Raw genomic sequence first — 14,659 nt, 5'->3', positions numbered from 1 at the left:
TAGGAGTCAACAGAAAGATTTCCAAGTTCATAAAACCATAATTCAAATAAGATCATTTTAGATTTGCATCCAAAAGTGGGTAAAAGAACATTTGTTCAACATTTATTTATTTGGCAACACAAATATTTGTATACAAGATGTTTTCATTAATTAGTGAAACCTCTTCACTAGACCATGTCTGTGTATAGCATCATTGGTGCAAGGTGGTGGTGGTGACACATAAAAAGTGGCATCAGGGCTTTACAATCCAGCTGACTGGGAGATAACAGAATAATACAAAACAGAAATAGTGATTGATTAATGATATTGTTGCTTCTAGGCATAGAGACCATCTAATTTAGAAGATAATTATGTGATGAACCATACCTATGTAGTACTTGGTAATTGAAATTATTTACTTTTTCTTTGCATCAAGGTCATCATGGTTTGATGCTGGTTGTCAAGCAAGTATACTCAAATTCAAGCAAACTAAACAGAACATTGTTTATGTGGTTTATGTCTTCATGGCCCTGAGTGGTTTGATTTGCTTCTACATGAGGTCTGAATCTACATCTGCCTAGAGGTAATGATTCCTCATTGTCTATAAGGTCAATGATGTCTCAGGAAATTCCTCAAATTAACCCCTGCAACTGGTGACATTCCTAACCATGGGTACCGCTGTCATTCATGGTTATCTGTAAGCAATCCATGATAATAATAGCCAACCCCTAGTGGACAATTACTGTGTACAGAGTTGTGTGCTGATCATCCCCATGAATTTTCTTGTAACCATTCTAGTAATCTTACAGTCCAGGAGCTCTTAATGTTCTCACTTTATTTGAGTAAATCAGTCTTAATGTGTTTAAGCTACTGGGACAATTTCATAAAGTGAGAGGGCATCAGACAAAACTCCAAAGTCTGATCCTTTAACAGTACTATGCTGTTTCTCAAGTAGTAAAGTACCCTAAAATTTAAAAAAATGTTAGGGTCAATAGTGAGCTATCCTACCCTTGCATTGGTATATTTAGTATGAAGACTTCTGTGAGAAGACTTGTTCCATAACTTTATTGGGCACATATGCTGTCATAAGTTATGATATAGTTTCCCAGGCCAGTTAGAAGATATATTAACTACATTCATATAACAGTTTGAGAAATTATTACAAATAGGGTCAATAACTTTTCTTAAGGATAAAAGAAGAAATTTAAAAAATTTATCTCGATGAGGACGCCTGAGTGGCTCAGTAGTTGAGCATCTGCGTTTGGCTCAGAGTGGGATCCCGGGGTCCTGGGATTGAGTCCCACATCGGACTCCCCATGGGATGCCTGCTTCTCCCTCTGCCTATATTTCTGCCCCTCTCTCAGGGTCTCTTGTGAATAAATAAATAAAACCTTAAAAAAATTTATCTAGATGACCATCTTGAAAGGCTATTTCAGTTTTAATCTGGAGTGATGCCACTTATGCTTTTTATAAAACAACAGTTATATAATGAATTATCAGATGTTTTTAAAAAACATTTAATGATCTCTGTAATAATTGTAGCCTTTGTGTTGTTTTAGTTCTCAGTCAAATTTGAAAATATCTCTTTAATTTTCATGAGACTTCATGAAATAGGTGAGAACACAAGACACTAAAAAGTCACTTCTTGACAATTTGAGATGAAAAACTGGATCTTTTCATCAGGTCAGTGAGGCATTGCTTCTTTCCCCACACTCCATGGAGGGAAACTATGGCACATATGGGATTGTAATGCTGTCATTTCACCTGGGTCAGCAGTGCCTTCTCTTCTCTCTTTTCTGATTTTAGAAGCACCAAGCAATGACTGGAGGAGGAAATACTACAGAGATCACTTATTTCATCCTTTTGGGATTCTCTGATTTCCCCAGAATCCTAGCAGTGCTCTTTGCTGTATTCCTGCTGATTTACATTTTGACTCTGACTTGGAACCTGGGCCTCATCATCTTAATAAGGATGGACTCTCACCTCCACACACCCATGTACTTCTTCCTCAGTAATCTGTCCTTCATAGATGTCTGCTATGTGACCTCTACAGCTCCCAAGATGCTCTCCAACTTTTTCCAAGAGCAGCAAACCATCACCTTTGTGGGTTGTGCCGTTCAGTACTTTGTCTTTTCAACCATGGGACTGAGTGAGTCTTGTCTCATGACAGCCATGGCTTATGACCGATACACTGCCATTTGTAATCCACTTCTCTATTCATCAGTCATGTCACCCATGCTCTGTATTCAGATGGTGCTGGGATCCTATCTGGCTGCACTCTCTGCTTCTATATCCCAGTTGTGTGCCATGTTTCAGCTTCATTTCTGTGGGCCGAATGTCATCAACCACTTCTTCTGTGACATGCCCCAACTATTAATCCTGTCCTGCACTGACACCTTCTTTGTACAACTGTTGCTTGCTATACTAGCAATGATCTTTGGGATAATAAATGCCTTTATTATTATGATATCTTATGGCTTTATTGTCATCTCCATCATGAAAATCACTTCAGCTAAAGGCAGATCCAAAGCTTTCAACACCTGTGCTTCTCATCTGACAGCAGTTTCTCTCTTCTATACCTCAAGTATCTTTGTCTATTTGAGTTCCAGCTCTGGTGGTTCCTCCAGCTTTGACAGATTTGCATCAGTATTCTACACTGTGGTTATTCCCATGTTGAATCCCTTGATTTACAGTCTGAGGAACAAGGAAATCAAAGATGCCTTGAAGAGGTTACAAAAGAAGAGATGGTATTGCTGAGGTCCTGTCCAGAGTTGTCCTCTCGAAATCTTATCCCTTAATAATGTGCACATGAATGGATTCTAACAAAATTCACACTGCCTTTGGATAAAGATAGTTTAATTTGTAACAGATAATATGCCAAATGGACTTACAGCTGACTAGATTCCATACAAACACAATATCTTTAGGTCCTAGAGGTTCATACTTTCACCCTACATGAAGAGTGGCCTCATCATTTATTAACAATCTGCAGGTATTTTTAAACAGTAAGGTTTAGAAACCCTTTGCTTCTTTTGGCTTTAGAGATTGAGGCCTGTTTATCTCAGACCTCTGATTGTAAAGAAGCAATACCTGGCAGATGCCCCCAGGAGTGTAGAGAACTTGCCTCCCAAATATTTTGATGCAGCATAATCCAGACATGAGGGTGATCAATGTTTGTTTTGGATTTCTGACCATAATGGGAATAAATAGGGGGGATGTGCCTTTGAACAGAAACAAAGCTATACAATTGGCTTGGCAACAGCAGTCTGAGATAGCTAATGTTTGTTGAAGGCCTCTTTCCAGCCTAGTCATCTAATAAGTTTGGTCACTTTCCAGTCTCCACCAACTGTAATCTAAGGAAGCAGGAGGTGATTTGAACCATAAAGGAGAATGGAATGAAGAATGTTTTTCCTTCAGTACCATTTACTTATGAGTCTGATGACTTCATTTCTCGCTTCTAGTGTTCAGTGGAGATTTCTGATGGGAGTGATGTTGAAAATCCATATCCCAGCCAATAGCTATTTCTTACATTGTGGGACTCAAACCTCTCTCTCCCATTAAATCAAGAAAATTTATCCTGATGTAGCCAGCATTTCACACTATTAAATCATTTCTAGTATTTCAAGCATCTGTTCATGTTTGGTGTGAGGATACGTGTGTCTGAAAATTCATTGTAATAATAGAGTTAGTGAATATTAAATATTATAGACTAAGAACAAATATGGAAAGCTGGCATACTTTTTGTTTGTTTGTTTGTGTTCAACATTTTATGTCCTAGAGATTTATGGTTTTATATGGGGTGATATAATTTATGGAGTGAATTAGAGTTATTCTAATGCTGATATTTCCTAGGAAGCCTCAAAGGGCCAGAGAGGAAATAAATAGTACAATAGGCAGGATTTTTAACTTTGGCCAGTTTTCTCTGTCTAAAATAGAATATAAAACTTTTGGTTCTTGTGATCTGTTTGAAAAGTGGAGTACAGTGTGTATCGGTATTGACTGCTGTAATGCCAGAGTGCTCAGAATTGAACCAACTGATGTAAAACGATGGATGTGATTACAATTACATATTATCCTTGGAGATTCTTTGGGTTTTTAATATTTTTTTGGGGGGGGGAATCTGCATTCGAAGTCATATAATTATTCCATTTAATTAAGGACTATAAATGAAGAGGCATTTGAAACTTTCCCAGATTTTTCACAAGTTTACAGATGGACAGGATTGAGAGATGGGGAATCACTGAACCTCTAAGAGAATGTGAGGGCTTATCCCATGCCAAGGAAGTAGTGCAGTATGAATAAAGGATATGCGCCCTCCTCCCCCCATGCAGGCATAGGCATGTTCTTTGGAGCACTGTTCTTTAAAAATGTGTAAGAATGTATGAGAAGTCTTTCTAGGGAACCATAAGGGCTTCAGTAGGAGAAGCACCTCTGTGAGGTATGTAATCCAGTATTATTGATTATAGTCATCACGCTGCCAGATTTATTCATCTTTTAGTTACAAGATAGTACCCTTTCAAAAAACATTTCTCCAGTTCCCTTGTCCCCCAGGCCATGCTAGCCATAATTGTACTCTGTTTCTATGAGATTGGCTTTTTGATTCTGCTTATTAGTGATGTCATGCAGTATTTGTCTTTGTCTGGCTTATCTCTCTTGCCATAATGCCCTCAGGGTCCATCCGTGTTGTCTCAAATCAAGATTTCCTTACTTTCATAGTTGAATAATATTCCACTGTATTGTGTGTAAATACCATGTCATCGTTATCATTCTTTTTCATTCCTGTATCGTGTCTATTATGAATAATGCTGCAATAAACATGGTTGCATAGATTATCTTTTTGGTATCCTGTTTTTATTTCTGTTGAATGTATACACACAAGTGAGATTGGTGGATCATATAGTAGTTCTTTAATTTATTGAGGAACGTTAATATTGATTTAAATAGTGGCTGAATGAATTTATGTTTCCACCAATAGTGTACAAATATTTCCTTTATTTTTAAAATTTTTTTATGCTGCATCAAAGAGACTCATTTTATTTATCTTAATTTATTGTATTCTCTGATTTTTATTTTTATTATTTTTTTAAATTTTCTTTTTTGGAGTTCAATTTGCCAACATATAGCATATCACCCAGTATTCCCTTTATTCCACATGCTCGCCACCACTTGTTATCTCTTGTCTTGATGATAACCATTCTAACATGTGTGAGTTGATATCTCATTGTGCTTTTGATTTACATTTCCCTGATGATTAGTGATGTTGGGTACCTTTTCATGCACCTGTTGGCCATTTAAGTGTCTTCTAGGAAAAATATCTATATTAAGTTCTTCCACTCATTTTTAAATCAGATTGTTTTGCTTTTGAGTTATATGATTCTCCCCATATGTGTATGATATTAACCCCTTATCTGATACATGGTTGGCAAATATTTTTCAGTATATGGTTTACAGATATTTTCTCCTGTTCTGTAGGTTGATTGATTTTGTTGATTATTTCTTTTGCGGTGTAGAAGCTTTTTGATTTGATATAGTTCCACTTGTTGATTTTTGCTTTTGTTGCTTGTGCTGCTGATGTGAGATACAAATTATCATTTTCAAGACCAAGGTTAAGGTGCTTGCTCCCTATTTTTTCTTCTAGGAGTTTTATGGTTTCAGATATAATGTTCCTGTCTTTAATCCATTTAGAGTTAGTTTTTGTGAGTGATGAAAGATAGTGGTCTGATTTCATTATTATGCATATGGTTATCCAGTTTTTCTAAAGCCATTTATTAAAGAGACTATTCTTTCCCCATTGAATATTTTTGGTTCCCTGTTAAATATTAGTGATGTATAGGTGGGAATTTATTTCTGGACCCTGTTCTGTTGGTCTATGTGTCGATTTTTATGTCAGACCCATACTATAGCTTTGTAGTATAGTTTGAAATCAAGAGTATGATGCCATCACTTTTGTTCTTTCTCAAGATTGCTTTGGCTTAGGTCTTTTGAAGTTTCATGCAAATTTTAGGATTGTTTTTATTCTGGTAAAAAATGTCATTGGAATTTTGATAGAGATTGTCTTCAGTCTATAGATGGCTTTGGATGGTATGAACATTTGAAGAATATTAATTTTGAACCACGAACACGGGATGTCTTTTGTGTGTGTGTGTATCTTCTTTAATTTCATCAATATGTTGTAGTTTTACACTTGATGGGATGAGCACTGGGTGTTATTCTATATGTTGGCAAATTGAAACTCGGCCACAATAAAAAATAAATGTATAAAAAATACCACTCAATGAATTAAAAAATATGTTGTAGTTTTAATAGTGCAGATCTTTTACTTCCTTTAAATTTATTCTCAAGTATTTTTATTGTTTTTAATATTACTGTGAATGGCATACTATTTTTTTACTTCTTTTTCAGGTGTTTCCTTGTTAGTATATAGAAATGCAGCCAGTTTCTGTATGTTGATTTTATACACTGCAGCTTTACTGAATTTGTTGATTAGTTCCAACAGATTTTAGGTTGAATCTCTAGGACTTTCTAGATATAGGGATATATAATAATCCGTGGTAATGATAATTTTTCTTTTTCCTTTCTGATGTAGATGCCTTTTATTTCTTATCTTGCCTAATTGCTCTAGCTAGAACTTTCAGTACTATGTTGAATTAGAGTGGTGAGAATGGATTGTCGTGTCTTGCTCTTGATCTTAGATGAAAAGGTTTTAGCCTTTCATTGTTTAGTATAAAGTTAGTTGTGGGTTTCTCATTTATGGCCTTTCTTATGTTAAGTTCAGTTCTTTTATACCCAATTTGTTTACAATTTTAATTAAGAAAGGATGTACTTTTTCTTTTTTTATTTTTTAATATAATTTTATTTTTATTGGTGTTCAATTTGCCAACTTACAGAATAACACCCAGTGCTCATCCCATCAAGTGCCCCCCTCAGTGCAAGTCACCCATTCACCACACCCGCCCTCCTCCCCTTCCACCACCCCTAGTTAGTTTCCCAGAGTTAGGAGTCTGTATGTTCTGTCTCCCTTTCTGATATTTCCCACACACTTCTTCTCCCTTCCCTTATATTCCCTTTCACTATTATTTATATTCCCCAAATGAATGAGACCATATAATGTTTGTCCTTCTCCGATTGACTTACTTCACTCAGCATAATACCCTCCAGTTCCATCCACGTCGAAGCAAATGGTGGGTATTTGTCATTTCTAATGGCTGAATAATATTCCATTGTGTACATAAACCACATCTTCTTTATCCATTCATCTTTCGATGGACACCGAGGCTCCTTCCACAGTTTGGCTATTGTGGACATTGCTGCTATAAACATCGGGGTGCAGGTGTCCCGGCGTTTCATTGCATCTGTATCTTTGGGGTGAATCCCCAACAGTGCAATTGCTGGGTCGTAGGGCAGGTCTATTTTTAACTTTATGGTCAACTAATATTCGATAAAGGAGGAAAGACTATCCATTGGAAGAAAAACAGTCTCTTCAATAAATGGTGCTGGGAAAATTGGACATCCACATGCAGAAGAATGAAACTAGACCACTCTCTTTCACCATACACAAAGATAAACTTAAAATGGATGAAAGATCTAAATGTGAGACAAGATTCCATCAAAATCCTAGAGGAGAACACTGGCAACACCCTTTTTGAACTTGGCCACAGCAACTTCTTGCAAGATACATCCATGAAGGCAAAAGAAACAAAAGCAAAAATGAACTATTGGGACTTCATCAAGATAAGAAGCTTTTGCACAGCAAAGGATACAGTCAACAAAACTAAAAGACAACCTACAGAATGGGAGAAGATATTTGCAAATGACCTATCAGATAAAGGGCTAGTTTCCAAGATCTTAAAGAACTTATGAAACTCAACACCAAAGAAACAAACAATCCAATCATGAAATGGGCAAAAGACGTGGACAGAGATCTCACAGAGGAAGACATCGACATGGCCAACATGCACATGAGAAAATGCTCTGCATCACTTGCCATCAGGGAAATACAAATCAAAACCACAATGAGATACCACCTCACACCAGTGAGAATGGGGAAAATTAACAAGGCAGGAAACCACAAATGTTGGAGAGGATGTGGAGAAAAGGGAACCCTCTTACACTGTTGGTGGGAATGTGAACTGGTACAGCCACTCTGGAAAACTGTGTGGAGGTTCCTCAAAGGATGTACTTTTTCAAATGCTTTTTCTGCATCCACTGAGATGATACTTTTATCTTTTATTACATGAATATGGTGCATCACATTTATGATTTTGTGTTTGTTGTACTAACCTTGCATCTCAGGGATAATATTCACTTAATCATGGTGTATGATCCTTTAATGTGTTGTTGATTTAGACTTGCTGATATTTTATTGTGAATTTTTGCATCTATGTTGATCAGGTATGTTTCTGTAATTTTCATGTAGTATCTTTATCTCTCTTTGGTGTCAGGGTAATGCTAGCATCATAAAATGAGGTTTAGGGTTAGGGTTAGTCTTCTCTTTTTTTCTTAGTCTAGCTAAAGATTTGTCACTTTGTTTTCCTGTTAAAAAACAGCTTTTAGTTTTGTTGATTTTTTTCCATTACTTTTCTGATCTTTTTTCCATTTATTTCCGCCCTGATCTTTGTTATTTACTTTCTTCTAATAACTTTGGCTATGCTTATACTTTTCCTCATTCCATAAGGTAAGAAGTTAGGTTGTTTATTTGAAATCTTTATATTTGGTTAGTATATGTAGTTATCCTTGTAAACTTCCCTTTTAGAACTGCTTTTGTAGTATCCCATAGGTTTTCCTGTATTGTGTTGCCATTTCCATTGGTCTTAAGATATTTTTTTATTCCTCTTTTGATTTCTTCTTTGACCCTTTGGTTGTTTAGAAATGTGTTGTTTAGTTTTCACATGCTTGTCAATTTTCCAGCTTTCCTTTTGTTGATTTCTAGTTTCATAACAATGTGGTTGGGAAAGATACTTGGCATGATTTCAGTCTTCTTGAATTTGTTGAGACTTGGTTTGTGTCCTATCATATGATTTATTCTGAAGAATTTTTAGTATGCACCTAAGAAGAATGTATTTTGTTGCCATTGGATAGAATGTTCTATAAATGTCTATTAGCGACATCTGGTCTGGTGTTTGGTTTTGTCCAACATTTTCATGTAGATTTTCTGCTGGGATGATCCATCTATTGCTGATAGTGGGGTACTGAAGTCTCCTACTATTATTGTATTGCTGTCTGTTTTTCCCTTCAGATCTGTTAGTATTTCCTTAATCTGTATTGGCACTCTGATATTGGATACATATATTTTTGGTTGTTATGTCTTCTTGATGAATTGACCCCTTTATTATTATTTAATGACCTTCTTTGTCTCTTATTCCCATTTTTGGCTAAAAGTCTATTTTGTTTGATATAAGTATAGCTGCACTGCTTTCTTTTAGTTTCCACTTTTTCCATCTCACTTTTAGCTTGTGTGTCTTTAAAGCTGAAGTGAGTTTCTTCTAGGCAGCGTATAGTTAGGGTTTTTTGTTTGTTTGTTTGTCTTTAGTTGTGCCTTTGGTTGGTGAATTCAGTGTATTTACACTTAGGATACTTATAATATGTTATCTTACTAATGTAAACTTATTAATTGATTTCTGGCTATTTTGTTGTTCAATTGTTTGTTTTTCCTGTTTCCTCTTAACTTTGTGAATTGGTTATTTTTCCTGATGGTATGCTTTGATTCCCCTTTCTCTTCTGTGAACCTAATATAAGTTTTTGCTTTGTGGTTACCACATGGTTTACATAAAACATAGACCAAAAATCCATTTTAAGCTGATAGCAATTTCACTTTGGTGTCATACAAAATAGCTATCCTTTTACTTCATTTTATATTTTTGATATCACAGTTTACTTTTTATGTGATATGTGTGTGTGTGTGTTTAAAGATTTATTTATTTATTTTGACACAGAGAGGGCACGAGAGAACATAAGCAAGGAGAGCAGCAGAGGGAGAGGGAGAAGCAGGCTCCTTGCTGAGCATGGAGCCCAACAACTACATGAGGCTCAATCCCAAGATGCCTGGATCATGACCTGAGCTGAAGGCAGACACTTAACTGACTGAGCAACCCAGGTGCTCCTATGTTGTGTGTTTGTTCACAAACTACAGTACTTGTACTACAGTTATACTATAATTAATTGGTTAAAACTCTATCCTATACAGAAATAGCCTTCTAAATCTGATTGTATATTTACCTCTACCAGTGTGTGGTCTATTTTCATGTTTTCGTGTTATATCCTTTCAGTTCAGCTCGAGAATCTCCTTTCATTATTTCTAGCTGGAAGGGTCTAATGGTGATTAATACCCTCTTTTACTTATCTGGGAGAGTCTTTATTTCTCCTTCTTATCTGTAGGATAATTTGGGAAGAGATTCTCAGTTGGTATATTTTCCCAACACTTCTTATACATCATTCCACTGTCTCTTGGCCTAAGGATATCTGCTGTGATATCCATTGATAACCTAATGGGAGTTCCTTTGCAGATTATACCTTTTTTTTCTCACTTGCTTTTAGGATTCTCTCTTTCTAATTTTTGACACTTTCATTATAATATGCCTTGGAGAAGGTCATTTTGCAATGAGATAATGTAGCAGTCTATTAGTTTCATTAACTTGGATGTCCATGTATCTTCCTAGCTTTAGGAAGTTCTCAGCTATTGTATCTTTAAATAGACTTTCTGTCTCCTTCTCCTCTCTTTTCTTTTTCTAACTCCAATTATTCTAAAGCCATATGCTTCATGGTTCCCAGAAGCTTTCTTTGCACTCTTTTATTCTTTTTTTTTCTTGTTCTCTGACTGGGTTATCTCATAGTTCCTGTACTCAGGTTCCCTGATTCTACTTTCTGTTTCTGTCTACTATGGATGCTTCCTGTTGCATATTTTTCATTTTATTCATCGAATCCTGCAGCTCTATATTTTCTGCTTGGTAATTTTTAATGATTTCTATGTCTATGAAATTTCCCCTTTGTTCATGTATTCTTTTTTATTTCATTGAACTGTCTTTTTGTGTTTTCCTGTATCTCTTTAGTTTCTTCAGAACAGCTATTTTGGTGTTTTATTTTTAAAGATTTTATTTATTAATTTATTTTGTGAGAGAGAGAGAGAGAGAGAGTGAGAAAGAGAAAAGGTGCAGGGGGATGGGCAAAGGGAGAGGGAGAAACAGATTCTCTGCTGAGCAGGGCTTGATCCCGAAACTCCTAGGATAATTGAGACCAGAGCAGAAGGGAGATGCTTAACTGACTGAACCACCCAGGCACTCTCAAAACAGCTATTTTGAGTACTTTATTAGCTGGATTTCAAAATTCTGTGACTTTGAGTTGGTTATTGGAGGATTATTTTTATTTTTTAATGATGACATGACTCCTTGCATCTCATGTTCATTGGAGTTTTATGTTCCTGCTTTTGTATTTGAAATAGCAGATACCTCCTCAAATCTTTACTAGCTGTCTTTGGATGGGAGATATTTTTCAATGGTTTTACTATAGCTGGTATCTTATTCAGCTTTGTTTGGACATGCCTACACCAGACTTCTTTCCATGGCTAAATTGTTAAGCTTGTTTGTGTGTACTAGTTCTTACAACTCACCAGACTGGCTCCTGGAAAGTTCTGTTTTGTTTCTTAGAAGAAGGTGGAGCTACAGCTTAAGTTGTGGTTCCTTTCTTGAATAGAAGTTTTTCATAGCATATTCATTCTTACTGGAGCTCACTTTTGCCTCTGACTTGAGAAAATGCACAGTGATCTATCACAGGGTGGGTAGATTTGGCACATAGGGTGTTGCGGTGACTGCTGGTCAGATGGGGGGATCTATTACATACTTTTAATGCCCTTTGATATTCTTATCTACTTCTTTCATGATGTCTACACCCCCTCTTCCCAGTAATGAAGGTCCCACCTTAGGACTTAGTACTGCCGGAGAGAAATGGGTTTCTGGGTTTCTTCATTATTTTCCACACAGCTGTAGTAGCTGGGCACTCACTCACCACTTTCTTTTTGCCACACAGAATAGTTTGCCACTGGCTAGTTCATACCTGCACTGTGTTGCCTTGGGGGAAAGGATGGTACTGCCAAGGGCATACAAACTTGTATTTATTTTTTGCTCCAGTGGAGATCTGAACTTTTTCCTCAGGAAAGCTGGACTTGAACAAAATCTTCCTTTTCTGTGGTTGTTCACACAAACTAGCACTCCAGGTTTTCCCTGACTGTGGCTGAGAGTGTCAGGCTGGTTTGCTAGCTTCCACTAGATTCACGGCACATACTGAGATTTGTTACCTGTTATCTACTACAGGAGAGCATAATTCCTCCTTGGCCCTGGCCATGTGGTGCTAGAGCTCACATCTCCCACAGATGTACTTTTTGTTCATGGCTAGGTGCTAATTTTTAGTTGTTCATGGAGAGAGAAAGAGGGATTTTAGTTCAAGATAGTAACATAGGAGGCTCTTGAACTTATTTTCTCCCATGAACACACCGAATCTATAGCTCCATATGGAGCAATATGCTGTGAGAGAAATTCATAAACTAGCCAAATGACTCCTGTACCTTGTTCAAACAAGAACAATTCTACATTGAAACAAATGGGAGATGTGGAGATACAGCCTTGCCAATAACCCCACCCCTGGCACAGTCACATAGATTGGGAGGGAACTCACAACTTCTAGCTTCCTCCCAAGTTGTGAAGGGTTTGGACCCAATACCTAGCACCTTAACTTTTGAGACTTCCTCCTGGGATATTGGCTCCCAAAACACCTATCTCTGAAAGCCAACTGGGCTTATATCTGTGAGATTCACAAAATGATAGCAAACAAAGAAACTGTTCTGAACTGGCTATCACCCAGGACTTAATTCAGAGAGCAGTCAGAAACACTCAACTCCCAGTCTTTTATAGAAAGAGGCCCATATACATATTATAAAAGCTACAGTCTGAGGTAAACCTTCTAATTTAACACACACCTATGGGTGGACTGCTATCTTCTCTGGAGACTGGGGAGGACTGCAGGCACTATCTCTGTACTTTCCCTCTGCGCTACCCCAGGTCACTAGAAAGGATTGTGCTCATGCCTGATATCCTGGATTTTGTGGGTCCTTTTTGAGGGTATATCCCTGATAGCCCAGCTCTTTTGGCCAGTGGGGCTTGTATTCATGGATCCCACAGGATTGTACCAAACAAAGAAACAGTCCTTAATAGGCTGTTCCCCTCAGGGTTAGTGCAGAGGCATAGATAGAAACACCTGATTCCAGGATTTCCCTGAAAGAGGCCCATATGCATACTTTAAAAATGCTTCTTGAGTATCTGACTTCCAATTACGCTGCATGTAGATGTTGCCTGGGATCCTCCCTTTTGAGACACTGACAAATGGTAGCACAACCTCAACTACGAGGAGCCACTAAGAACAAAGAAGGCTGTTTGAATAATCATGAGCTAGGGCCCATCTGAACAATAAGTTTCATTTCCTAAATGATATTACTCCTTTAAGACTGGGAGAGGTGTCTATTTTTCTAATGCACAGAAACCAACACAGAGAAGGAAAATGAGGAAACAAAGAAATATGTTTCAAACAAAAGAACAAGATAAAGCCTCATAAACAGATCTTAATGAAACAGAGATGAGTGATTTATCTGATAGAGAATTCAAATTATGGTCATAAACATGCTCATCTCATCGGGAAAGCAATACATGAACAAAGTGAGAATTTCAACAGAGATAGAAAATATAAGAGATTACCAAACAGAAATCTCAGAGCTGAAGAAAACAATAAGTTAACTGAAAAATTCAATAAAAAGGGTCAGCCACATACTAGATCAATGAAGTTGAAGACAGGGCAGTGGAATTTATCCAGTCAGAGGAGCAATCAGATAAAGAATTAAGTAGAGTGAAGTTGGCTTAAGAGATTTATACGCCACTGTCAAACAGACCAGTATTTGCATTATAGAGGTTCCAGAAGGTAGAGAGAGGAGAGAGAGAAAGAGAGAGAGAGAGAGAGAGAGGCAAAAAGCTTATTTCAAGAAATAATGGTTGAAAAGCTCCCTAACCTAGGAAAAGAAACAGACATCTATATCCGAGAACCCCAAGAATTCTAAGTAACATGAATCCAAAGAGAACCACATGAGATATATTAAAAGGAGGTAATCTTAAAAGTAGCCAGAGGAAAACAGCTTTTATGTTCAAGGAAACCTCTATAAAATTATCAGTAGATTTTTCAGCAGAAACTTTGCAGGCCTAAGAGTATGGCACAATATATTCAAAGTGCAAAAAACAACAACAACAAAAACCAAAGTGCTGAAAGAAGAAAACCTGCCAATCAAGAATAGTCTACCTGGATAAATTGTCCTTCAGAATTGAAGGAAGGAATAGAGTTTCTAGATAAGCAAACCTGAGCAGTTCATTGCCACTAGATTGCCTTTACGAAAAGCTTATAGGGGACTTCTTCAAGCAGAAACAAGGTGTCACTAATTAGTAGAAAGAAAACATATGAAAACAAAATCATTAGAAAGGTAAATTCAGTGCATTCTTATGTGGTGATCATGGTAATATATCACTTATAAATGCAGCATAAGGTTTAAAGACAAAAGTAAAAATAAAGTGACAACTACAATAATTTGTTAATGGATACACAAAATAAAAAGATATAAATTGTTGCATCAAAAAATAAAATGTAGCAATGTACT

General features: G+C 36.8%; 1 protein-coding gene across 1 annotated transcript; it reads left to right on the top strand.

Moving 5' to 3' along the window:
* Positions 1 to 1,797: 1,797 nt before the first annotated feature.
* Positions 1,798 to 2,736, top strand: LOC144293413 (olfactory receptor 5AN1). The gene has a single exon (XM_077864498.1). It carries the CDS (start codon positions 1,798 to 1,800, stop codon positions 2,734 to 2,736), a length of 939 nt encoding a protein of 312 aa, XP_077720624.1.
* The last annotated feature ends 11,923 nt before the right edge of the window (positions 2,737 to 14,659 follow it).

Source organism: Canis aureus, chromosome 21, assembly GCF_053574225.1.
Source record: "Canis aureus isolate CA01 chromosome 21, VMU_Caureus_v.1.0, whole genome shotgun sequence".
NCBI classification, from domain to species: domain Eukaryota; kingdom Metazoa; phylum Chordata; class Mammalia; order Carnivora; family Canidae; genus Canis; species Canis aureus.
Note: the sequence above shows the minus strand (reverse complement) of the source record. Positions and strands in the feature narration are given on the sequence as shown.

What these genes read in the sequence shown, in the direction of transcription:
- LOC144293413 (XM_077864498.1), top strand. Translation starts at nt 1,798, where the DNA reads ATGACTGGAGGAGGAAATACTACAGAGATCACTTATTTCATCCTTTTG.